The sequence below is a fragment of the Neolamprologus multifasciatus genome, chromosome 18, assembly GCF_963576455.1.
Source record: "Neolamprologus multifasciatus chromosome 18, fNeoMul1.2, whole genome shotgun sequence".
In the NCBI taxonomy this organism is placed as follows: Eukaryota; Metazoa; Chordata; class Actinopteri; order Cichliformes; family Cichlidae; genus Neolamprologus; species Neolamprologus multifasciatus.
Window position 1 is genome coordinate 5,149,992 of NC_140456.1, and position 26,371 is coordinate 5,176,362.

The window sequence follows — 26,371 nt, forward strand, 5'->3', positions numbered from 1 at the left end:
GTGTGAAGCATTGCATTGGGATTTTCCACTTTCTCTACTGAATAATGCTACTTTAAGTGCTATATGATTGGGTGGACTTTCTTTATGTGGTTAAGAAACTTTAAGAATGTTGTGCCATGTTTCTTCTTTCTCCTCACTAATTTTTATTTAACTTATTTTGAAAAATCTGGTCAATGTGATTAAGCTCTGTCAGGTGACCCTGTACATCTTCAACCTGAGCCTGAGCCTGGAGAGGGTTCCTGAACTGTGGAAGACTTCCTGTGTGGTTCCGGTGCCAAAAATCGCACACCCCAGGGAGCCCAACCACTTCAGGCCTGTTGCCTTGACTTCTCATCTGATGAAGACCATGGAAAGGCTCCTCCTGCACCACCTTTGGCCACTGGTGGGCTCAGTGTTGGATCCCCTGGAGTTTGCCTACCGTTCTGAAATTAGGGTGGATGACGCTGTCATCCACCTGGTACACCGATCCCTCTCTCACTTAGAGCCTATACAATAAACTGGGGCAACAAAGAGAACTAAGATCATAATACAAAAACTCTGAGACACAAGAAACTCAACACTGGGTCACCGACCCAGGACCGTGACAATTTTTATAATGGCTCTACCTATAGGTTCTGTAGTCCCATGTCCCAGAGGGTGGAGGGCCTGTTTTCTCTATACAATCAGTTATGTGGGAAGAAATTCAGTATGAATCAGAATTAACTCTAGCGTCTCACAGACAGTTTGCAAAATGTGTGCATTGACAAATACTGTCAGGCAGATAGTCCAGTTCATACATACACACTTAAACAAACTTCTAGTAACATCGGGCATACCGGGCATTTGCCTGGTGTGAGCCCATGGTGATTTTTTGTTTTCACGGCTGATATTTTGGAGTTTTGTTTGTTTGTTTTTTTAAATAAATAACCGGTATAAACAATTAAAGGTGGTGGACTGGGCAAAGGGTCATGATCAACTCTGGGCTGGACCAATTACAGCCGAGGAGCTCCTCCTTGCTTGGGCAAAGGCCCTGAAAGCAGTGTTATCACAGACAAACAGAAGAAAATTGTATTGAAGGGAAACGGAACACGACTTTTCCCATACTTCAGCTGAAAAATGACACAAAGCTGGAGTTATTCTGTCTTTACCATGCTGCCTCCTCTTCTCTTTTCTCCCCCCTCTGATCCTATGCTACTGCGAGTGTACCGCTCCTCCCCCCTGCTCCGCAAACATAAGGCAGTGTTTACATTCCTTCCCCCTCAACTCAGTGGAAACACAAGGCTCACGTGCGGCGTGAAGCGAGAAAGGTGAGAGAGAGAGGGTGAGAGAAAGAAAAAAAAGAAACAAGGCTCCCAATCAAGGGCGTAGATTTGGTTTTGGCATTGGTGGGGACGGATGATTCAACCACCAAACCCTGCCCTGTTTCTTTTTTTTTCCTTTTTGTCTTTGCTTCTTGATAATAAAAAAAAGAGAGAGAGAAATATACTTGCCTACGTATGCTATTCTACATGCTTTTAAACCATTTAAAATTACAATTCATAGTTTTATATGTGAATTGTATAATGTTAAATTACTATTAAACAAATGTATTTTAGACTTTAGGTTACCTCAGCCATATTCCATATAAATCGAGTTTCATACAAAAACAAATAGCTTCAAATACAGTCATGACAATAAAAGAAAATGACTTTGAGGACTTAACAACATTACTTCAGTTATATTACACCAACATCTCTTATATACATTAGCACTAAGGGAACACTGAATGACCTGGTGGGTTTTGTCCATAAAACTACTCATCTAAGATTACCACAAAGTAAAAGATCTCTCAGCAAAATTATGCAACATTTTAAGTACACTATACAAACATTACTAATGAGGCACTCATATGGATATTGGTGGGGACATGTCCCTTGCGTCCATGCAAAATCTACGCCCTTGCTCCCGATTGTTCTGGGAATCCATCCTACCCGTTGTTTTTTCCCATGCGCACAACACGAAATTCAGTGGCAAATTGTCCTACCTTTGTTAATCTGAGCTAGAAGCATACTTTCATAGCTAAAAATTCAGTGGTGAACCATCCTACCTTTGTGAATATCAGCTAGAAGCATACTTTAACAGCTAAAATTCAGTGGCAAATCATCCTACCTTTGTTTATAAGAGCTAGAAACATACTCTGAAGGGTAAAATTAAGTGCCAAACCATGCTACCTTTGTGAATGTGACCTACAAACATACTTTAATGTGTAAAATGAAGTGGCAAACCGTCCTGGCTTTATAAATATGACCTACAAGCATACTGTCATACCTACTTGAATTTGTGGTGGAATTACTCTGACAGCAGAAATGTGTATAAACTACTTAAGGTAATTAATTGATTTATTTTTTTATTTTATTTTTTTTTAGAGTCGTTCCAGACCATACTCCATACCAGTTGGTGGCGGTAATGCACCTTTCAGTTGTTTGCCAACCGCCAATACAAATGTAAGAAAGAGGAAGAAGAAGTTTCAAGGGGAAGTAAAAGTTATCAGGCCTTATTTCAGTTTTTAAAAGAGGGGAACCTGTTTGGAAGGATTTGAGGATTTTTTTTCTTTTCTTTCTTTTCTTCTTTTTTTTGAGCGTCGTTCCAGACCATACTCCATACCAGTTGGTGGCGGTAATGCACCTTTCAATTGTCTGCCAACCGCCAATACAACTGTAAGAAAGAAAGAAAGAAATAAGTTTCAAGCCTTTAGTTGGACTTTAGTTGGATGGTATCGGTTGTTGTTGCAATGTCTACAGTTCAGCATCTGAGAGAGGTTATCCAGGAGAGATTAACTACTGCTGCAGAAGAAATCTTCTCAGAGTTTGCAAAAACGATCGTCCGGTATGAGGAAGAGATCAGTCAGCTAAGACTGCTGAATATCGGATCCGGGATAAAGTCACACAATACAGGTATGTAAACTTGTGGGATCATTGTGTGATTCGCGTGGGCATCAGCACCAACTTAGCGACTTTGTCGCTATATTTGGCGAGTTTTCAGACCCCTTTAGCGACTTTTTTTTTTTCTAAAAAGCGACTAGCGACAAATCTGGCGACTTTTTCTGGTGTCTTATTTATGACGATTTTTGACGTGAAAGCACTTATCGCTCTTCGCAACAAGCAGCGGGTTCTTTCTTTCTTTCTTTCTTTCTTTCTTTCTTTCTTTCAGAAATGCTGAAATCATCATGACTGAGTGGTGATTTATGTAACTTTGTGTATATAATTTGGCATTTCTTAGTGATGTAGGCCAAAAATAAATACATGATACCATTTCATGTATTTTAAAGGTTAATCTGGCCGTAGGCTATGGCACTTGGCCACAGGTGGCGCTAGTTGACTCGACTCCATTTGAGTGCACACAAAGTAAACTGCACGCTTTAGTTGTGATTCTGAAATCGGAGTAATAGAACGTACGAGGGGAGCGATAACAACTACAAGGTTCTCCCGATCGTTTACTCTTGCTGTCCCGTGAGCAGCATCGGCGTGGTGTTAATTGTTTGCTGTTTTCGCGATTGCCTTCTGCATGAGAATCACCAGGTAAACTCGCCACATTTTTAAACATTTTGTTGTTCAAGAGCAACAAGGCTGACGCAGTGTGTTTGAGGTAACCTCACAAATATCACAGATTAAATATTTGGTGTTTATTTGCTGTTTTGTCGGTAGCGGCTCCTGAAAAGCAAGTCTACCACACATCTGTTCGACCAAAGCCAGTTAATCTGCGACGCCAGTTAATCTGGAAAACTGGAAGCAGGATTCATGACGTCATCACTTAAAGACGGGATAGCGATTTTCCTTACTGAGGAGTTGGCCACATGGTGGACATGTGGACAATTCCTGCAAGTGCTTTGGAAGCATTTGGAATGTGTGGATAAATGCATTGATCTACAATAGTAACACACCACAGTAACGTGTATGAAGTTTCATCTGTGTAAATAGACTTAACGGCAACTTTCTTTGGTAGACGTGTTCAAATACTCTAGCGTTTCGGCTCGTGTTGGCGATCAATAGCGGTGATCACTTTGATCATGGTGTGGGTGATTGTGCTGCACTGGCTGATCTGACTATTTTAGAGACTGCTTATCTGTTTGCATTTTCCAGCACAAATATCTGTATAATTTACAGAGAGTGGTACCTGCCTTCATAAAACACTTTCATTATCATATTGGGATCATACGGAGCCCCGCAGGGGACATGGGAGAAAAAAAATTAAGACGGGCTTTTGCGAGATCTCGCAAACGTTTTAGCCGCATTCTTCGGATGCTGACTCGAAGCCGACCGGGAGGTCGAGGCACGATGTGCCGGGAAAGCTGTGTTCCTCCCGGCTGTAGTAGGTCTCGACCTCCCGTTAGCTTCAAGCTAATGGGAAGAATGCGGCTAAAACTTTTGCGAGATCTCGCAAAAGTTTTGCGAGATCCCGAGTTTGTTTTGCGAGATCCCGAGTTTGTTTTGCGAGATCTCGCAAAAGTCCGTCTTAATTTTTTTTTTCTCCCATGTCCCCTGCGGGGCTCCGTAGGGATCATGCTGCTGTTCATTTGTTTGTTTTTTCACATTGTGTAATAATCACTGGCAGCCACATCTAAACAATAGATCCTAGATGAGTGATTGTTTCTGTGGCAACATTTGCAACAATGCAAGAGGCCGTGAAACCATAAGTTTGATTCTCAGTTTCCTTTTAATCCTTTTTTATCTTTCTTATCATCACATTCAGTCACTATTTGCTTGTGTCCCTTCGTTGGACACGAAGGTCTGGATGAGCAGCAGGTCTGTGACCAGGAGAGGAGCTCCAGTCTCAACCAGGAGGACCCAGAGCCTCCACAGACTAAAGAGGAACAGGAGGAAATCTGCACCAGTGAGGAAGGAGAGCAGTTTGAACTGAAGCAGAAGGATGAAAGCATTCATGTCTGGACCGGGGAAGAGCTGGATTTGTTGTGTAAACCTGGAGTAAAGCTGACCAGAATGGGTATGTTCATGTTCATGCCCAGTAAACTATACTATACTTTATGATACAGAAATGAATATGACTCGTATCAAAAAGCCAGGTGATGGGCTACAACAATAGAATAGTGTAATGAGCTACAACACCATTACACCACCACACCAGGTGATGGTGTAATGGTGGTTGAGATATTTTCCACACACACTTAAAATGACACCGCACTGTACTCTGGTGGTCTCCAGAGTCACCAGCTCTCAACAAAACAGAGCACCTTTGGGATGTGGTGGAACATGAGATTTGAATCATGCATGTGGAGATGACAGATATGCAGCAGCTGCCTGAAACTCTCATGTCAATATGGACCAAAGTATCTGAGGAACATTTGGTTGGGGTGAGAGAGGAAGAGTGAAACAAACACATGCTCTGGAAGAGAGCCAGTGATTAATAACAAGTAATGATTCATTGCACTTACTTTCTATCACTAGTACTAGCAACCTGTACCTAATAAAGTAACCAGTCAGTGTATATTTATCAGTAAAATATCAAAAGATTAGAATTAACAGCTTATCTGCCTTCTTAAATATTCAGATCATGTTACTTTTCATTTGTTTGTTTTTTCACATTGTGTGATGATCACTGGCATCTAAAAATGAGACCCCAGCTTATGAAACCATAAGCTTCATTCTCAATAGATGACCCTTTTAATCTTTCTTGATCTTTCTTATCATCACATTAGTCACCATTTTCTTGTGTCCCTTTGTTGATGAAGGTCTGGATGATCAGCAGGTCTTTGACCAGGAGAGGAGCTCCAGTCTCCACCAGGAGGACCCAGAGCAGGAGGAAATGTGCAGCAGTGAGGACGGAGAGCAGCTTGAACTGGAGCAGGAGGCTGAAGGCCTTAATGTGTGGACTGGGGAAGAGGTGGATTTGTTATGGAAATCTGGAGTAAAGCTGACCACAGTAGGTATGTAAAACTGTAATATACAGATTACATATTAAAACGTCGGGTGATGACATGACAAAGACACGTGGCGTGTATTACCGTCTAGCATACTAACTCACTGAAGACATGTTTTCTGTTAGCACTGTAAAATATAAACCGGGTTCAACATCTTCTGTTTGTTTAATAAAAAACAAAAATTTTGAATTATGTTTGTCCAGTGAAGGAAGGTTGGAGTCTCGGGCTTAAGCCACAGCCTGGTCATGGCTTTTCTTGCTGCAGTGAGAAGAATCTTAAATATAAATCCTCTCTTTTAACCTTATCATCAATATTTGCTAAAAATAGTGCAGTACAGTCCTCAGGAACCTTGTAACCTAAAACCTTTTGTAGAGTATCACCCACTGTTTTCCAGAATGAGTTATTTTTAGAGCAAGACCAGAAGATAAATCTTTGGTTCTTCATCAAATTGAGGTATAATTTAGATTTTTGTTGTTTTTTGTTGGTAGGCGTTGCACATCATTTCTATTAAGAGTTAATCATCTCAGCCTCAGCTATCTCTTTATTTTAGTAGTCTCGAAGTTGTAGATATCGAAACAAATCCTGGTTTTTCAATTCAAACATGTCTTTAAGCTCTTGAAAGCTCCTACCTTTGTCCTTTTTGGTAATTAAACAGAAAGCAGTCAGGCCCCTGTTGGTCCACTCTTTGAAAGCCTTGTCATATTGTCCTGGTTTAAAACTGTTTTCCAAGCTTTTCCATCGCAACTTTTTGTGGCTATTTTTCAGTTTTAAATGTTTAACGATAGAGTACCACATTTGAAGTGAAAACTGGGTTATGGGATTGAGTTTTGACTTAACAATGTCAGTTAAAGTATCTTTTCCTAACACTGTTTGGACATTATAGTCCATGCTATCTTGTGTCTCAATCTGTTTCCACTTTGCAGTGTATGAATTATGACACCATAGGCATAAAGGGCATAATTGTGCTGCCTGAAAATATGATTTAAAATTAGGCAAAGCCATACCCCCTTTGTCCTTTGGAAACTGCAGAGCGGAGAAGCGTATTCTTGACTTTTTGTCCCCCCATATGAATCTTGACAACATTTTAAAGATTGACAACATCGGCTTTGGACCGAGAGACCGGTGAGCCCGTTGTATTTGTGGGTCAGTGCCATCGGGTATTAGCCTCTCTCTTCTGATCACATTTTCAACAAAGCTTATTACCGAGCTGCCCTCTTCTCCTTCTGGGACTCCGTAAATTTGCAGGTTATTTCTTGTCGATCTAGACTGAAGGTCTTCTAGCTTTTTGCCACTCGTGTTTCGGCTTCCTCAAGTTTCTCACCGTATTCTTGGACTGCTAGCTTATTAGCCGTTAGCTGTTGGTTTGTGTCTTCTTTGAATTTATTCAGGTCTTCTTTCAACTCACGCCTGAAATCTTCTTTGAATGCGTTGAAGTCAGCTTTCATCTCCGTCTGGAGGTCAAAGATTTGTTGGCTGATATTTTTAATGCCCTCTTGCAAAGATTCGAGTTTGGCCCCCTCGCCATTTTCTTTATCTGAGTTAGCCATATCAGCATGCGTGTTCTCTCTCTCTTCTGGAAAATACAGTTCAGTTGGTTCATGTATCTTGTTCCGGCATTGTTTTAAACATAGAAGTGGTAAAAAGAACTTGAATTTAAGGGGAAATTTGCTCGGCCCCGACGAGCTCAGAAATTACGCAGCCATTTTGCCTCGCTGCCAACCGGACAAGAGATAATATTTAAAAAATTTGTGCACCTTATTTATTGCTCACATATCTGAGAGACATGCTCACAGTGTAACTTTTTTCATGTTTGTTGTCATTTGTTCCATCAAGACCTCCCACAGCAACATGATTATAAGGGAAATGAGGATCTGGATGACCCACAGGTCTGTAGCCAGGAGAGGAACTCCAGTCTCAACCAAGAAGACCCGGAACAGGAGGAAATGTGCACCAATCAGGAAGGAGAGCAGCTTGCACGTAACCAGGAAACCAAAGGCATCATCGTCTGGACTGGGCAGGAACTAGGCACCATGTGGAACCCTGAAGTAAAGTTGAACAGAATAGGTATGCAAAATTGTAATGGGTAGATTTCTTAATACAAAACTGAATATAACTCATGTTGAGTCCTAATCTGACCTCAGCGATATGTTATAGAGGTGCATGAAGAATCGAAGGACCAACTCCAATAAGGAAACTGACGCATATTTTAAGAGCCAAAATTTCTGGCCTCCCAGCCAAGTCTTGACGTTGAGGCGGTTCTTCTTTTTTGTGCCAAGCATTTATGAAGTGGTTGCTTGGTCTCTCCAATGTCGAAGAAACTCCTATGCGTCCGACAAGTGTGTCCTCCTTTTACCTAGATTTGAAGGATGGGTCGGGTGTATACTTCGTAGCCCAACATATCCTAGAATTTGTAGCGTGGCCCAGCCAAATCCAGTTTCCAACAATGGTGGCAGCTACTTAGTTTTAATATTACTCTTTCTGGGTGACAAAATAAACTTTTAAGATATTTTCAAGTGAGAATGTAGCTTTGTAAACTTCAAATTTCTGATCGATTTATCAAGACGACACATATTTGCAAAAGTGCGCCGACGTTTTCGGAGACGTCTGTTACCCACCAGCTCGATAGCTAGTCTGTGTTCAAGGCTCACTACAGCTCAGGGTAAACATGCTATATAACTCACTTAAATAACTTTTAAAAAGTTATTGTTTGGCTTTTTTCAGTGTTTTATTTGTTCCTGAGTAAATCGGTTTGGCTGAGATTAAAGTTGTAACACTATGATAGTTGTGTCCTTGTGCCATGTGTTTCTGGGTCTTTCTTTCTTCTTCTGTCCCTTTGGATTCCAGCACAAGGCCTATGTAGTGATGTTATTGGTGGACTTCCTGAGGGTGTGGCCAATCCAGCACCACTTTCTTCTCATTATTGGTATTACTATTGGTTCCTGGTTTGTTCTTGTCCACAGTTTGTAATCTTCTCTGGCCACTAGATACAGAGGATTTGTTGCATCCTCTGCAGCTGTTGATGAAGGTCTGCAACATACAGAGCACTGCCTTTGTCCTGCTCCATGTTTACGAACTATAGAAAAGTTTCAATTTAAAATTTCCGCCCAATCGATTCTCGTTTTGTTTGGGCAGTTTAAAGAATTACATGTTTTCTCTGCAGCATGGAATGGAAAAAATGATTTAAACAGATTTTATATTCTGCTTTCTGGAATATACAATTCCAAACTTAAATTGATCATAAGAGGAGCGTTCGCTGCAAAACCGCTTGTCCCCCCAACATGCCTTTAATTGCTATATCTGTGCAACATGCTTACCATGTGGAGACCTGCTAATGGCTAATTTCTCAAATGTATGTTTTTGGTGTTTTTTTTTAATCTGTTGCTTCAGATTTACCACAACATGACTGTAGGGATGACGGAAGGCTCACAGATCAGCAGGTCTGTAACCGGAAGAACAACTCCACTCTGGACCAGGAGGATCCTTTGCAGATTAAAGGGAAACAGGAGAAACTCAGTACCACTCAAGAGGGAAAACCGCTTGTACAAAAGCAGGAGACTCGAACATTTCCTGCCTGTAAAGAAAGTGACCACAGAGAACCAGGACCAAGCAGTGACCAGCTCCTTTCTCACAACTCTCCTGACACAGATAAGGACGAAAGAAAGGATGATAATTCAAACAGTATAAAGTCGGCGCAAATTGTATCAGGACTGACAGTTCAAAATTCCAAGACAGCACATTTATGTAGCACCTATGGGAAAAAAATTAATTCTAAACCAAACTTGAATCAACATATACAAATTCACAAAGGTGAGAAACCACATTCTTGTGGCACCTGTGGGAAAAGATTTAGTTTTATGTCAGACATGAAAAGACACATGCAAAGTCACACAGGTGAGAAGCCACATTCTTGTAGTACCTGTGGGAAAAGATTTCGTTGTAATTCAGACTTGACTAGGCACATCAAAACTCACACAGGTAAGAAACAATATTCTTATAGCACTTGTGGGAAAAGATTTAATTTAAAATCAAGTTTGAAATCCCACATAACAATTCACACAGGTGAGAAGCCATATTCCTGTAGAACATATGGGGAAAGATTTCGTCTAAACACACAGTTGAAGAGACATATGCAAATTCACACAGGTGAGTGGCCATATTCCTGTAGCACTTGTGGGAAAGGATTTAATTTTAAATCAAGGTTGAAATCCCACATAACAATTCACACAGGTGAGAAGCCATATTCCTGTAGCACATGTGGGGAAAGGTTTCGTCTAAACCTACAGTTGAAGAGACATGCAAATTCACACAGGTGAGAAGTCTGAGTCACAGAGAGGGCCCAAACTGTCCAAAGTTGTAGAATCCCCTAATTAGTGAAATTTATAGCTTACATTTATTAGTGCAACTTGTTTTAAAGGCATGAAAATCTGTAGTATTAATAGGGCTGGACATCGTCACTGATTTCTAGAATCGATTCGATTCCGATTCATAAGGCCTCGAATCGATTCGATCCACGATTTGATTTGAGTCGATTTGAATCTGGGAAATTTTGCCTCAGTTAGAAATATTATTATTCTGATCACGTATCAGTACATATCCATATTTTTATATCTATAAAAAGGAAGCTGACACTTGCGAGACTTTATCAAAGGTGTAAGCAGCATTTGTGTAAGTAATTGAGGATAAAAGACAGAAAAACATGAAGACAATCAGGGGAGATTTTAGCACATTTTTGGGGGTGCTTCAGTGTTTCAATATTTATCTTTTATTAGATCGTGTGGTTTGGTTATTTGGTTATTTATGCAAGACAAATGTTGAATATTGTAGAGGAAGCAAAGTTGTGTAAATTGGATACACTGGTCAAAGTGAGACATTAATAAAAACATTCTATAAATAATTGTTTTTAAGAAAAAAATTGTAAACAATTAAAGAAATAAATCTAGTTTAAAATTGGAATTAAATAAGTTTAAAGAAAAAATATGGATAATTATATAATAAAGGATGAGCAGCTGGTGACTCCTTTCCCATAAAGTGGTTTAGAAGTGCCCTGGGAGTCTTCATTTTTATCTTTGTTGGCTTTTGGCCTGTATGTGCTTAAGGAAAACACTGTAGAGGGCTTTGATTTTCTTTCTAAATTTTTGTTTATCTTGTCTGTTCAATAAAACTGTTGGCACCAAACTTCACTCATCTCCTGTGATTTTTGTCTTTTGGTTTAAATTGTGTTCCAAAAACCTGAATCAACATCTTTCTGCCCTGAAGAACTTCTGCAAATCCTTTAAATTGTGTGACCTGACAATCCTGCTGTTCTTTGAAAAACTAAAAGTACTTCCAAACGAGTTGCTTCGTGTGATCTGCCTTTTGGTGAAGCAACTGGCCAGAAAGATTCAACACTTTCAGAGGGCTTCATCATGCCGACTTCCTTGATTCTCATCCTCACTTTCCAGGTCCTCCATTATACTCTACAAATGCCCTCTGGAGTTGTTTTTAAGAACAAAAGTGGATCATATCATACTGAACACACACCTCCTCTCTGCCAATGTTTCTATACCACCATCAGTGATGTGAAAACAGGTTGTTCAAACAAATCTGCAATGGTATTTTTTTTAATTAAATTAGCCAATTAGACATCACAGTGGATTTTATTAATGCAGTCCACATTTTATTAGGAGTTACTCAACAGGATTAATTCATTCAAGTGCTATTTAATTAAATAACACATAATTATTAGAGAAACCTCTCCCTCTCAGAGTTTCGGTTACACCAATTTGTATCATAATGTTTAATGTTTCTAGGCGTAGCCAAGTGGCGGAAGGCTTTCACTTGGGTGGTCTCAGAATCTCATCTCTGGTTTTCGCAGTTCGCAGCCGAGTGTGAAGCGGTGGGAATGACACTCAGCACCTCCAAATCTAAAGCCATGGTCCTCAGCCGGAAAAGGGTGGAGTGCCCACTCCGGGTCAGGGACGAGTTCTTGCTCCAAGTGGAAGAGTTTAAGTATCTCGGAGTCTTGTTCACGAGTGACAGGAGCTCTCTCACATAGGGAGAGGCCCTAGAGGTCAACGATATAATAATAATAATAATAATAATAATAATACATTTTATTTGAAAGCGCCTTTCAGAACACTCAAGGACACTGTACACAGCTGTACTGTACTGTACTGAGACTGTCCAAGCCAGGGGGCTTGGACAGTCTCGGTCCCTCTTGTGTCCTTGGGCAAGACACTTCACCCGTTGCCTACTGGTGGTGGTCAGAGGGCCCGGTGGTGCCAGTGTCCGGCAGCCTCGCCTCTGTCAGTGCGCCCCAGGGTGGCTGTGGCTACAATGTAGCTGCCATCACCAGTGTGTGAATGTGTGTGTGAATGGGTGGATGACTGGATATGTAAAGCGCTTTGGGGTCCTTAGGGACTAGTAAGGCGCTATATAAATACAGGCCATTTACCATTTACCATGAGTGGGGGAAAGGAAAGGGAGAAAGAAAGATAGGGAGGGAAAGAAAAACAGCGGGGAAGAGGAACAGTGATAAAGCACACAAAAAAAGGTGTGTGTGTGGGGGGGTGGGATACATATATATCAATCACTTGGATCACCTGTTGAGAAAGAAAAGAGAAAACAAGCAAAAAAGAGAGCAATATAAACAATGCAGTGCACAGTGTGCTTTGAGGTAGCAGCCAAGAAAGATGTAGTTTTGTGTTTGTGAGCACCCATGTGTATAGCTGTGAGCATGAGTGCGCTTGTATTTAAAAGGTTCCTTCATGTAACGATCTGCTAGAGGGTGTGGGGAGCCATAGTCCCATTCCCCATGAAGCAGGCATGAAGCAGGTATGGAGGAGATTCAGGCTCCAGACATGCAGAGACCCCCAGTGCGCAAGAGTTCACGGAAGACCAACAGAGGGGCAACCATGCCACCCTCCCGGAAAGAGCTGAGAAGAGCTCCAGACGAGGGGTCACCCAGCAGCCACAGCAGAAGCCAGAGGGGGTTGAAGTGACGTGCCTGTGAGCTCTGCCGGCAGCCAGCTGTGACAGAGTGGACCGAGCCCCAGGCCCAGAGGTCGAGGGCACCCCACCCTCCGGAAGGGCCCAACCGAGCCACAGGCGCCAGGCCCTGAGAAGCATACCTGAGCGCCCAGTCCCGGACACCAAGAACCACCAACGCACCGATGTCTGAGGGCATGTGCCACTGGCAGGGAGAGTGGTGGGGGGAGATAGGCCTCGATACCTTGGAGAGCCTGAGATATCCCTAGAGGTGACGTCTGATACCCGACCTGACATATAGACACAGACAAACAGGCACACACAGATACGAACATCCTATTCCACCCCCATGCACACATATGCAAATACTCAGCACTCACCCAACGTGGAGACAGACATAAATAGACACTGTACACACAATCGCACCCCCCAAACATACTCTATACTCCAGGTCAAGGTACTCTTGCCCCTAGAGGGGGAAACTGCACCTAGACCCAGGATGTTACCCTTTTCCCTGGGGTGGAGACAAGCAGATTGCCCCTGTCAATGGAAAATTGTACTGAGTAGACAGTATAAGCTTTTAGTGATATAAGTTTATTGATGATAGAATACTGCATGATGACCTTTTCCTTGTTTAGAACTGATTGTTCTTTATGAAACGTGTTCTGATATTGGTATCTGAATCTTTCCACAGCGATAGTAAGAAGTTGAACAAGCAGTTCTGACCTCGCGCACACACACACACACACACACAATCACATGCTCATGTCACTGAACGAATGTATTCTTTTCTCTTGTATAAATAAAGAATGCAGACGGTGACAGAGCAAGTCCGTGAGTGTCTCTTACGTGTAGGAGCGCTCTGTCACTTGTCCTCGCGAGTAAAGACAACTGCAGTGTTTGTGTTTTCTAACTCAAGTGTCTCAGCTGAAGAATTGCGGGGTGATTTAAAGAAATCCCCTGTCAGCCCCCGACTCCACGCTATCAGGGAGTCACCACATTCCAGACTCCAATCGGGCGGCCAACTCCTCCTCCCAGCCCCCCTGATAAATGGTTGGAATGTGCTTGTTCTACATCTAGCCAAAGTTCATCTAAGAAGGTATGTTTTAGCCATCCTGAGATAAATTGAAGCCTGTTGGCTCACAAGTAGTGTTGAAAGTAAGGTAGATCTAATCCTCCTTTATCCTTGGTCTTTTGTAGTGTTTTTAAGCTTATACGTGGGGGTTTATCTTTCCAAAGGAATCTGGACATATATGAATCTAGAGACCTGAACCAATCTTGTGGCGGTTTAGTTGGGATCATTGAGAATAAATAATTTAATTTTGGTAAGACCATCATTTTTATAGCGGCAACCCTTCCCATGAGTGATGTGGGTAGATATTTCAATCTAGCCAGATCGCCTTCTGCTTTCTTTAAAAGTGGGATATGGTTTAATTTAGTTAAATCTGCAAGCTTGGGAGAAATGTTAATACCTAAATATTTTATATTTTCAGACTGCAGCGGTGTAGAAGAAGAATTATGAAAGGAGCAATTAATTGGAAGGACTGTAGATTTTGATCAGTTAATTGAGTAATCTGATATTCTTGCAAAAGAGTTTATCAATGCAATCACCCCAGAGAGATTGGTTTGTGAGTTTTGGAGAAAACGTAAGACATAATTTTCATAAAGACCAGTGTTGGGCAAATTACTTTGAAAAAGTAATTAATTACTAGTTTCATTTTGACATACTGCATTAACACAATTGATCTAAAAATCAAACAAAAAACATAAAATCCGAGTAGAAGAAGTTTTTTTTTTTTACTGTAACAACCACAAACATGTTTAATGAATCATATTTTCTGCTCTAACCTGGTCCTGGAGTCCACACCTGCCTTGTTCAGTTGTTGTGTGGAGATGAATAAAGTCAGAGTGAAAAGTTACAGCTCCTGTGACGTCTGTACTATACCTTCACACTATTTTTTTCACCTTCCAGCATCTGGTTCTGTCCTTGATGTCCTTGATGTCATGGTCTGTGTGAGTGTTCAGTGTTTTTCCGCTCCGGCCTGGTCTGTTCAGGTGGAGCCCGGAGTCCACACCTGCCTCGTTCATCTGTTCATCATTGCCGGCAATCATCAGGTGTATTTAACATCAGCGTCTCCTCCAGTTCTCTGCCAGTCTGTCAGCTATCCTATGGTTGTCACCAGGCCATGAAGTCTCTGTTGTATGTTTTGATTGAGACTAACTTTGATCTCTTCTCCCTCCAAGCAGTCATGACAGGAGCCCATGTCACACTGAGTTACTCACCTCTTCCACTTGCTGCTGAGCTCACTCTGTGGAATACTCACCTGTCTGGCATCACGCTTGTCTGAATTTCCAGTAGATTACTTCTGAAGCTCTGAGGACTCAAAAATGCAGAAAAACCTGCGGCTCCAGATCTGCATACAGCTCTTTCATCCTTATACTGCGGCTCCACGTGGCTTGGGAAAATAAATTATAAGTATTTAACTGAAGTGTATTTTATTTGTGTTCGTTCTTTTTTTTAACTTGTGGTTCTAAGTTGGAAGATTATCATGATCTTGAAATTCAAAAGTAAAATTATTTATTATTTTTGTCGCTCAAAATATGTGTCACACTGGCAGAAGCCGGTATACCTCCCAAAACGCTGTGCATTTATTAAGACTTTGAACCCCAGCTAGGGCTGGTAAGGAGAAAAATGTAAGAAAAGAAAAATGTTTGCATGAACATGCTTTTCTGCATCTCTTTATTGACCACTTTTCCCACATGTTTGCTGCACAAACACACAGCCAGCTGTAGCTTTCCAGCTCACAGCCCGACACATACCAACTCAACAGCAGAGAGCACAGACTTTAAGCCAGCGAGGAGTGATTGTGGATGCTGCTGTCGCGCCCTGTCACACACATTATCCATATAAAATAAACATTTATGCAGATATTGGAATTCATTTAAAAGAGACTTTCAACTGGGTGTCTTTCTTTTTCGTTATAATCTTTTTAAGAGTTCAAAATGTGTGTGTTCATTACATGAATAAAATGTAATTTTCTCTTTAGCACTTCATGGATTTTATAAGCAACACACTGTAGTTTTTTATAAAAAGCATAAAAGTAACATATATATATATATATATATATATATATATATATATATATATATATATATATATATATATATATATATATATATATACAGTTTTACCTTCATTTTAGATGTCAAAAAGTATTTGCGGCTCCCAGTGTTTTCTTTTCCGTGGAAACCGGCTCCAAATGGCTCTTTGGGTGTTAAAGGTTGCTGACCCCTGCTGTAGAGTGTAGTGGTGTTTTTAACCAAGTCCAGTTTATTATCCATGTTTACTCCAAGGTATTTTTAGTCCTCTATAACGTCCACATCGATACCCTGGATTGAAACAGGGGTCGCAGGTTTCCTGGTCGTCCTAAAGTCCACAATCAATTTTTGGTCTTCGGTCACTTCGAGCTGCAGATGATTCTGCTTGCACCACTTGATAAAGAAGTCAACTACAGCCCGGTACACCATCACATCACCCTCACTGAAGCATCCAACCACCGCAGTGTCATCAGAAAACATCTGAACATGGCAGGTCTCTGTGCAATGGCTGACGTCTGTGATGGGGAGAGGGCAGTCCGTTGTAGTGCCCCTGTGCTGCTGATCACCTTGTGAGACACATAATGTTGAAGAAGCACATTTTGTGTTAGATACTCAAAAATCCAGGACACAGGAGAGGCATCCACTTGCATCTCAGTCAGCTTATCTCCCAGGACGGTTGGCCTGAGAAGCCGGAGAAGCTTCTTTCCGCAGGCGATACGGTCTCTCAATCACACCACCACATAGTACTGACCCACACATATGGTTTTTAGACACACACTGGACATTCTGGACATTTGTTTACATTTGTTTACATTTGCCATCTTGTTATTGATTAATCAAATCACTCTATCACAAGTCGCTTAAATAAATCACTTTTAAGCATATTTGCACTACACAAGACACTTAAATATGTGGATTGCACAACCCTGGACATTACATTTCTTTCATTACCATTTATTACTCGTACAGCTGCTCTTATTGTTCCATATTTCTTCATGTATTCTTATATATTTTCTATATTGTGTATTTTATGTATTGTGTATTTTGTTGTACAGTTATTTTATTTTTAACTTTAATTTTTTTTATATTTTATTTTATTCTTTCCTAGTTAAATTTACTCTTCATTTTAATTTTCATATTTATTTCCTATCCTATTCATAGTCTTTTATTTTAGGTCACGAGCAGTTGTCTAAGCATTTTACTGCATATCATACTGTGTATGACTGTGTATGTGACAAATAAAATTTGAATTTGATGGTAATAAATGCACTGGAAAAGATAAAAATGACCCTCACACTGCTTGCCAGCTGGGCCAAATGGGTGTAGACACAACTGAGTAGGTAGATGATGGTGTCCTCAGGCCTGAGGTGGGACTGGTAGGCAAACTGAAGGAGATCCTGATCTGGCCTGACTATAGGGTACTGCATAAGACAACTCATGAAAATAACATGTGTACCAAACGTTTTAACATGAAGTGTCTTCATAAGAAAATGAAGAAAAGGCTAGTTTCTTTCAGATTGTATGCTGAATTGAGCAAATATGACTAAAAATGTTAGACGTTGTTAAATATGTGGGTATCTTTCATTTTTAAGACCTGGGTAAATCTCAAAACATCACATTTTTACTGCTCACCTTCGGTTTGCATAAAAGATTAACCAGTCCAAAGTTAAAATGTTGAACATCATATTGATGTCATGGTTGGATGTTAAAATTGTGGACCAAGTTTGGATATGTACAGAATTGGTCATGGACTTAAAGACTCAATATAAACATTGAACGATGTCCAGTGTTTAGTAGAGGGAGTCTGACTGTACTGGGAGGTGGAGTGGGGGAGTATGTGTAGCAATCACATACAAGAATATTAGCTGTCTCAGGTCCTCGTTCCTCCAGAGTAGGAGTGTACCTGGATCACAGAGCAGGTATTTTGTCCTTCTACAGCGTCTCTGAAACCATGACTCTCCTCCACAGAGTCCAGACCACATTCACTCAGCCGCTCTATGCTGGACTTTCTCGTTACAACACTGGAGACACTGCTGAGTTCATTAAAATGAAATCGACCCTTTTCTATTTATTAAACGTACTATTGTCTTTGTTTCAAAGAAACAGAAAACACTAATTCACGAAGCTTTCATAATGTTTTGAGCTTTGATCTATATTTTAATGTTAAAATAAATATTCTTTATCCAGGTTTCTCCAAAGTACCAGACTTTATGTCAGGACTTGATTTTTGTTAGACTGACCTGATGAGGGCAGTATTACACCTTTGATACTTCCAGCTTAAGAGCGAAGAAGAATAGCGGAAATGACGCCACTGAGCGCTTGCGTCGCGAGTTATATTTGAAGACTTTAATTTGGCGGTATCAGTTGTTGTTGCAATAATGTCTTCAGTCCAGTATCTGAGAGAGGTTATCAAGGAGAGATTAACTGCTGCCGCAGAACAAATCTTCTCAGAGTTTGAAAAAACGATCGTCCGGTATGAGGAGGAGATCAGTCAGCTAAGACCGCTGGATATCAGACCCGGGATAAAGTCACATAATATAGGTATGTAAACTTGTGGAGGAATGGGGGTTGCGGGATCCTCGCGGGAACTCAACTGCTTAGATTTTACCATGTGCGCTTCACACTACCGTAACTTATCGACTATTTAAGCTAGAAAAAGAATTACACGGTTACTGAAAGAAGAGATGCTGAGTTTTACGGGGATATTTGGTGTATTACGGTAGCACAAACCGTTCGCAAGCTACTGCTGTCTGAAGAACCAAGATTCACTAACGTAATCCCTCGACCATTTGGGCAAGAGAGACATTTCAAACGGTTACTGAAAGACGAGAAGAAGAGCTTTACGAAACTTTACGGTGCATCATTAGAAAACACGAGCAACGACGGTCCAATCACATGTATGGAAAAGTGGCAACGCTCGAAATTTAAAAAAACTGAGTGGCCATTGCTCAAAAACTTTATTGTACATATTTAGTGTAGTTGATGTTTAAAGTTGATGTTGTGCTACATTTGTTCCTGTTGAATATCAGTTTCCACTTAACTATAAATCTGAAAAAAAAAGTCAGTTTTTTTCACTTTAAACTGTTGTTTCATTGCCATAACAATACAATAATGTAAAATGAGTGCCAAATATTGAAAGCTGAGGTTGTTCTGAAAAGGGGGCAAAAATATTCACTTTTAGTTTGATTTCTGGCCCGTTTACAGCCAAAATGACCAAAAATTACCAGGGGGCCTAAATGATGCTTGGTCAATAGCTTTCATGATCATATTCAGATCATGCTGCTGTTCATTTGTTTATTTTGTTTGTGTTTGCACATTTTGTGATGATCACTGGCGGTCACTTTTAAAAATTAGACCCCAGACGGCTTTAAGGTTATCAGTGTCGCCCAGTGAAAAAATGGCCAGAAGTGAATGTTTCTGTGGCAACATCTGCAAGAACGCAAGAGGCCGTGAAACCATAAGCTTAGTTCTCAACTCCCTTTTAATTGTTCTTGATCTTTCTTATGATCACATTAGTAACTGATTTCTTGTGTCCCTTTGCTGAACACGAAGGTGATCAGCAGATCTGTGACCAGGAGAGGAGCTTCAGTCTCCACCAGCAGGACCCAGAGCCTCCACAGACTAAAGAGGTACAGGAGGAAATCTGCAGCAGTGAGGAAGGAGAGCCGCTTGAACTGAAGCAGGAGGCTGAAGAAATTGATGTGTCGACCGGAGAACAGCTGGATTTGTTGTGGAAACCTGGAGTAGAGCTGACCACAACAGGTATGTAAAACTGTAATATACAGATTTCATAATACAGAAATGAATGTGACTCATCAGAAAATCAGGTGATGGGCTGCATCAATAGAATAGTGTAATGGGCTACAGTGTTCTCCATACCCTCGAAATGACAGTGAGTTCACTGGTACTCAGACGGTCTTCAGAGTCACCAGCTCAAAATAGCGCAACTTTGGGATGTGGTGGAATTTGAGATTTGCATTTGCATTCAATTCATACTACTTTTCATTTGTTTATTTTGTTTGTGCTGGATTTTTTGTGGAAACCTGGAGTAAAGCTGACTACAATAGGTATGCAAAATTATAATATACAGATTTCATAATACTGAAATGAATAAGACTCATATTAAAACATCAGGCGATGATATCAGAGTTGACTCCTCATGAAGAGAGCTCACAATGACACGTGCATTACCACCTGGCATACTACCTCACCTAAGACATGTTTTCTGTTAGCACAGTAAAATAAAAACTGGGTTTAAAATCTTCTGTTGTTTAATAAAAAACAAACATTTCCTCCATATAGATTTAAGTCAAGTTGACCCAGAACTGTACGCAGAATGTAGAAAAATACCCACAAGGACCAAGTTGGAGTAGCGAGCTGTACGCCTCATAAATTATGACTTTCTGTATGTAAACAGAATTATTAGCTGTTCACTGCATGAGAGAGAATATTTAAATATCGCTCACATATCTGAGATCTGCTCACAGTGTTACTTTTTTCTTGTGTGTCGTGTCCATCAAGACCTCCCACAGCAACATGATTGTAAGGAAAACTGTAGCCATGAGAGGAACTCCAGTCTCAACCAGGAGGACCCAGATCTTCCAGAAACTAAAGAGGAACAGGAGGAAATCTCCCTCAATCAGGAAGAAGAGCAGCTTTCACTGAAGCCAAAAACCAAAGATGTCATCGTGTGGACTGGGCAGGAGCTGGACATCATGTGGAACCCTGAAGTAAAGTTGGAAAGAATAGGTATGCAAAACTTTAATAGACAGACTCAGTTTTGTGTTAAGAAATCTAAGTCCTGTTGGATCCTTATCAGACCTCAGAGGTATTGTACTGGCCTCGTAGAACCACTTTCTACTATCCAGGAGTTAAACACCTCCACACAAAAGTCACTGACGCCAGAGTGGGTTTAGACTTTGCTTTATATGGCAGGTGTGAAACTGTAACAACAAAATACAGTGTAGATGAGTGAGAAATTAAAATAATTACTTGAGGAGCTGCGTGCTAATGTGCTAATGCTAACACCAAACAACTGTTTACAAACCATAAATTAGCACGCGTAATACAGCATCTAATTAACTGCTCTTAATCAACATAAAGTGCCAAACAATAATGCATACTCACAGGGAATGCCTTTTTATCAGCCTATCACAGCATAAATCACAGCATAGATCACATTCAGTTGATTGTCTGATTCTTTCTTACACTTCCCCTGTCCGCACACGGACCATGCCTTTCTCTTAAAGGGCCAGTACACTAACCAAACAAAACAAACATGTACAAATTTGACAACAGTCAGAACAGGTATGTTATAGAGACACATGGAGAATCTAAGGTCCAACTGCAATAAGGAAACATGATGTAATATTCTAAGAGCCAAAATGTCTAGCCCTCACAGTGTCGCTCCTGTCAGGACTGTCCTATGTTGGAAATAATTAAGTTGAGTACAAGAGAGAGGAAGACACCCTACAATGAGTTGACACATCAACTTTTTATTCATTCCTCCATATTCATATTTGTCATTCATATTGTCACTTTGTTTGTCCCTCACGAATTGCAGCCGTCACTCCTTCGCCTGTGCTGCGCCCCTGCACCTGCAGGCGCACTTACAGTAAATATCAAATTCAATAACAGGAAATTAACTAGGCATGTAATACTTTTCTTTTGTTTTTTGGCCACATTTTTCAAGTGACCTATATTTGACAACAGCATGTAAAAAAATAAATAAATAAATAAAAAATAAAACTTACAATTATGTTTTTGCTGTGCCACCAATTAAAACTTTTAACTTGCTCAACCGATCTGGAGCACAAAATGAACAAACTTTGGACAAACTGCCCGAAATGCGTTGACAGAGACATTTCAAGGCTTTAAACAAGATGAAAGAGGTAAAACTAATGATGTAACCAAAGCCGTGTGCCGCTTGTGGAGACGTGTCGTGCGAGCAAAGTACTTAAACACGACTAACTTGCATGAGAGCGTACGTGTCCACCATCCTGCTCAATATGCTAGGCTATCACCAGCTTCTACAGCTCTATCAACAAGCACTTGGGCGCACTCTGAGGAGGGTGCATTTATTTGAAGATGAAAGGGGGTGCTGTTAAAACAGCACTATTTATTTATTTATTTATTTATTTATTTTTTTGACTCCTTCTATTAGCTCCATCATTAATAGCAAACATACTCATGGGCAAATAAATAAATAAATTGCCCGTGTAAAAACAATATCCTATGGGCTCAGCCTATCGTCGATAGTCTATATATGCGTTTAGTCACGCAACCCTAATAGTTAGGAAGGATTTTATGTGGCGGTAAGTTCTGCATTTGCTTGTGTGCAGTCATATGGTATTATTAAAGAAAAGTGTCCCATATCCTTTTTAATCAACTCCCACTATGATTTGTGGATAAATAATTCTTTAGCTTGTTTAACACGACCTTTTTCACTCATTCCCAATATGTTTTATTTATATAGGGAAATAATTCCAACAACAGTGTCCTGAAGGGGCTTTATACTGTAAGGTAAAGACTACAATATTAGAAAGAAACCACAACAATCACACAACACTCTGTGTTACGTTTCCTTAAAAGCTCCGGGGGATGAGGGAAAGTAACAAAGTGTCCGGGTTGAAAAAAGGAGGTGAGGAGGCAAACTGGTTAAGTTTTATTAATGTTTCTATTAATAATTAAACTAAAAGAGCTGGAAAAGCCACTATCACATTTAGAAGACAACAAAACCCTGGGATCATTAGTCAGAGTAATATTTATGAGAATCTCACAGTTTTTGTTATAGCTGAATTTTTGTGTTGTTTTGAAACTGCCCCTGATGTATGATTATCTTTTTATTTACATAAATTATATTTCCTCCATTAAGTGATACAAAAACTGAGCAGAAAGCAAGAAGTGAAGTGTTTGAATTTAAAGTTTCCACCTCATTGATTTTCATTTTATTTTTTTCAGTCAGTTTAAAGAATTCCAGGTTTCCCTTGCAGCATGGAATGGAAAAAAATTACTTAAGGACATTCCGGTTTGGGATAAATATTGTTAAATATTTATATTCTTTTTTTCTGAAATATACAATTCCAAACTTAAATCGATCACAGAAGAGTGTTTTTCATATAGTTTGTAAATGAGCAGCCAAAACGGTTTCACTGAGTCAGCAAAACAGCTTCTCCCCCAACATGCCTTTTATTGGCTTATCTGAGCGACATGCTTACCACGTGGAGACCTGCTAATGGCTACGGTTACCTTGTAAGTTCTCAAATATATGTTTTGTTTTTTTGCCCCTTCAGATTTTCCACAACATGACTGTAAAGAACAGGAGGATCCTTCGCAGATTAAAGGGGAACAGGAGGAACTCAGTACCACTGAAGAGGGAAAACCGTTTGTACGAAAGCAAGAGACTCAAACTTTTCCTGCTCGTAGAGAAAGTGACCACAGTGAACCAGACCTAAGCAGTGACCAGCTCCTTTCTCACAACTCTCCTGACACAGATCAGGACGAAAGCAAGGATGATAACTTACACAGAAATAAATTGGAGGAAATTGTATCAGAGCTGCCAGTTCAAAATTCCAAGACAGTACATTTATGTGGCACCTGTGGAAAAAAATTTAATACTGCAAAAAACTTGAATCGACATATGCAAATTCACACAGGTGAGAAGCCACATTGTTGTAGCACCTGTGGGAAAAGATTTCGTCGGAAGTCGCACTTGACTAGACACATGCAAATTCACACAGGTGAGAAGTCGCATTCTTGTAGCACCTGTGGGAAAAGATTTAATCGGAAGGAACATTTGAAAATGCACATGGAATATCATACAGGTGAAAAACGATATTCCTGTAGCACTTGTGGGAAACGTTATAATGTAAAATCAAGTTTGAAAACCCACATAAGAATTCACACACGTGAGAAGTCACATTGTTGTGGCACTTGTGGGAAAAGCTTTAGTCAGAAGGGGCAGTTGAATAGTCACATGCGAATTCACACAGGTGAGAAGCCGCATTCTTGTAGCACCTGTGGGAAAAGATTTACTCTAAAAACATATTTAACTGAACACGTGAAAATTCACACAGGTGAGAAGCCGCATTGTTGTACCACTTGTGGGAAAAGCTTTAGTCAGAAGGGGCAGTTGAATATTCACATGCGAATTCACACAGATGAGAAGCCATATTTTTGTAGCATATGTGGGGAAAGATTTAATGTAGTAACAAATCTGAAAATACACATGAAAATTCACACAAGTGAGAAGCCGCATTCTTGTAGCACCTGTGGGAAAAGATTTAGTCGGAAGTCACACCTGACTAGACACATACAAATTCACACAGGTGAGAAGTCGCATTCTTGTAGCACCTGTGGGAAAAGATTTAATCGGAAGGAAAATTTGAAAATGCACATGGAATATCATACAGGTGAGAAACAATATTCCTGTAGCACTTCTAGGAAAAGATTTACTCTAAAAACATATTTAAATGAACATGCAAGAATTCACACAGGTGAGAAGTCGCATTCTTGTAGCACCTGTGGGAAAAGCTTTACTCTAAAAAAATATTTAACTGAACACATGAAAACTCACACAGGTGAGAAGCCGCATTCTTGTGACACCTGTGGGAAAAGCTTTGCTCAGAAGGGGCAGTTGAATAGTCACATGCGAATTCACACAAGTGAGAAGCCGCATTCTTGTAGCATCTGTGGGAAAAGATTTAGTCGGAAGTCACACCTGACTAGACATACAAATTCACACAGGTGAGAAGTCTCATTCTTGTAGCACCTGTGGGAAAAGATTTAATCGGAAGGGACATTTGAAAATGCACATGGAATATCATACAGGTGAGAAACACTATTCCTGTAGCACTTCTAGGAAAAGATTTACTCTAAAAACACATTTAAATGAACATGCAAGAATTCACACAGGTGAGAAGCCACATTCTTGTGACACCTGTGGGAAAAGCTTTGCTCAGAAGGGGCATTTGAATAGACACGTGCGAATTCATATGGGTGAGAAACCACATTGTTGTAGCACCTGTGGGAAAAATTTAGTTCTTCAGTACAGTTGAAAATGCATATAGGAAACCATACTGCATGCTAAGTTTAATTTTTAGAAAATGTTGATGGTAAAACAAAGTGTTTGGATCTTTGGAAACTCAGCGTCTGACAAAACTTTATTTTCAAAAGGTTTTCAGAAGATCTCTGAGATTTCTATGTTTACTTGTGGACAAAAAAACTTAACTTTTTTCTGACTTTTTTTGTTATTTGTGGTTTTTGACTTGGCTAAAGGTTCTCTTTGGACAGTGCTTGAGATACTTTTTGTGTCTTGATGCAAAAAGAATTTCTCAAAAATACACTAGAGAATATCTGTTTAAAAAATGTCTGTGTACATATCGAGGAATGGAGGGATAGAAGTGACAAAAATGAATTGATTAAATACACCATTAAACAATTCAATTCAATGTGTCAATAAATAGGGGGTTGGGGTTTATATCATACTTTTATGTGAACACTTGTTGATACCCAGCTGCTGTTTTGAGCTTGAATAATTTGGATCTAAAAAAAAAAGTGTAACTTTGACAGTGCTGTTTTCCATTTTGACAGGTTTGTGACATGTGGTTGGTGGAAACTAGACAAAGATGCATCTGGTAATTATTTTTATCTATATGAGTCATTTGGAAGGTCCAAACTGTCCAAAGTTGTAGAATAGCCTAATTACGGAAACTTACCTTACATTTGGTAGTGCAAATTGTTTTAAAGGAATAAAAATCTGAAGTAGTATTAATTGCTTCTCACTGTAAAGCTGGCATAACAGCCATTATTCATGACCCTATGCGCTCAGCTCAGTCAAAACCTGTCAAAATAAACTATGAAGATAATGGCTGAAGAGGTCATTGGAAGAAATCCCAGAAAGTTATGTAAGACAAGTGTTGATCATAGAGGAAGCAAAGTTTTTAAGAAAATTTTGATTTGGACATGGTTAAGGAAATAAATCTTTAAAAAATTATATAATAAAGGAGGAGGAGCTGGTGATTCTTCAGAAGTGCCCCGGGAGTCTTCGTCTTTATTTATGTTTTTTGGCTTTTGGCCTGCATATGTTCAATATAACTGTCGGCATTCATCTACTGAATATTTTGTGTTTGGGTTTAAATTCCAAAAGCCTGAATCAACATCTTTCCGCCCTAATGAAATTCTGCACAGCCTTTAAAATTTGGGACCCCACAATCCTGCTGCTCTTTGAAAAATGAAGAGTACTTTCAAACGAGCTGTTAAACAGGGCTTCGTGTGATCTGCCTTTTGGTGAAGCAACTGGCCAGAAAGATTCAACACATTCAAGGGGCTTCATCATACTGACTCCCTTGATTCTCGTCCTCACTTTCCAGGTCCTCCACCGCTTAGTTACCTGTAACCGCTCAGTTATCCACA

At 40.1% G+C, this 26,371-nt stretch overlaps 1 protein-coding gene and 1 pseudogene across 2 annotated transcripts in view; both read left to right on the plus strand.

Annotated features, from left to right (window-relative positions):
* The first annotated feature begins 2,391 nt into the window (after positions 1-2,391).
* On the plus strand, positions 2,392-25,835 carry LOC146497168 (uncharacterized; annotated as a pseudogene). The gene is made up of 6 exons (XR_014870615.1): positions 2,392-2,912; positions 4,744-4,959; positions 5,705-5,721; positions 19,522-19,720; positions 20,480-20,707; positions 23,251-25,835. The product of XR_014870615.1 is annotated as an uncharacterized LOC146497168 (transcript).
* Positions 4,862-26,371, plus strand: part of LOC146497169 (uncharacterized) — a 40,259-nt gene continuing 18,749 nt past the window's right edge. Inside the window, exon 1 of the mRNA XM_085140689.1 lies at positions 4,862-4,959. Within this exon, the coding sequence (XP_084996815.1) occupies positions 4,956-4,959 (4 nt within the window). The 5' untranslated portion in view covers positions 4,862-4,955. The remainder of the gene's footprint in view (positions 4,960-26,371) is intronic.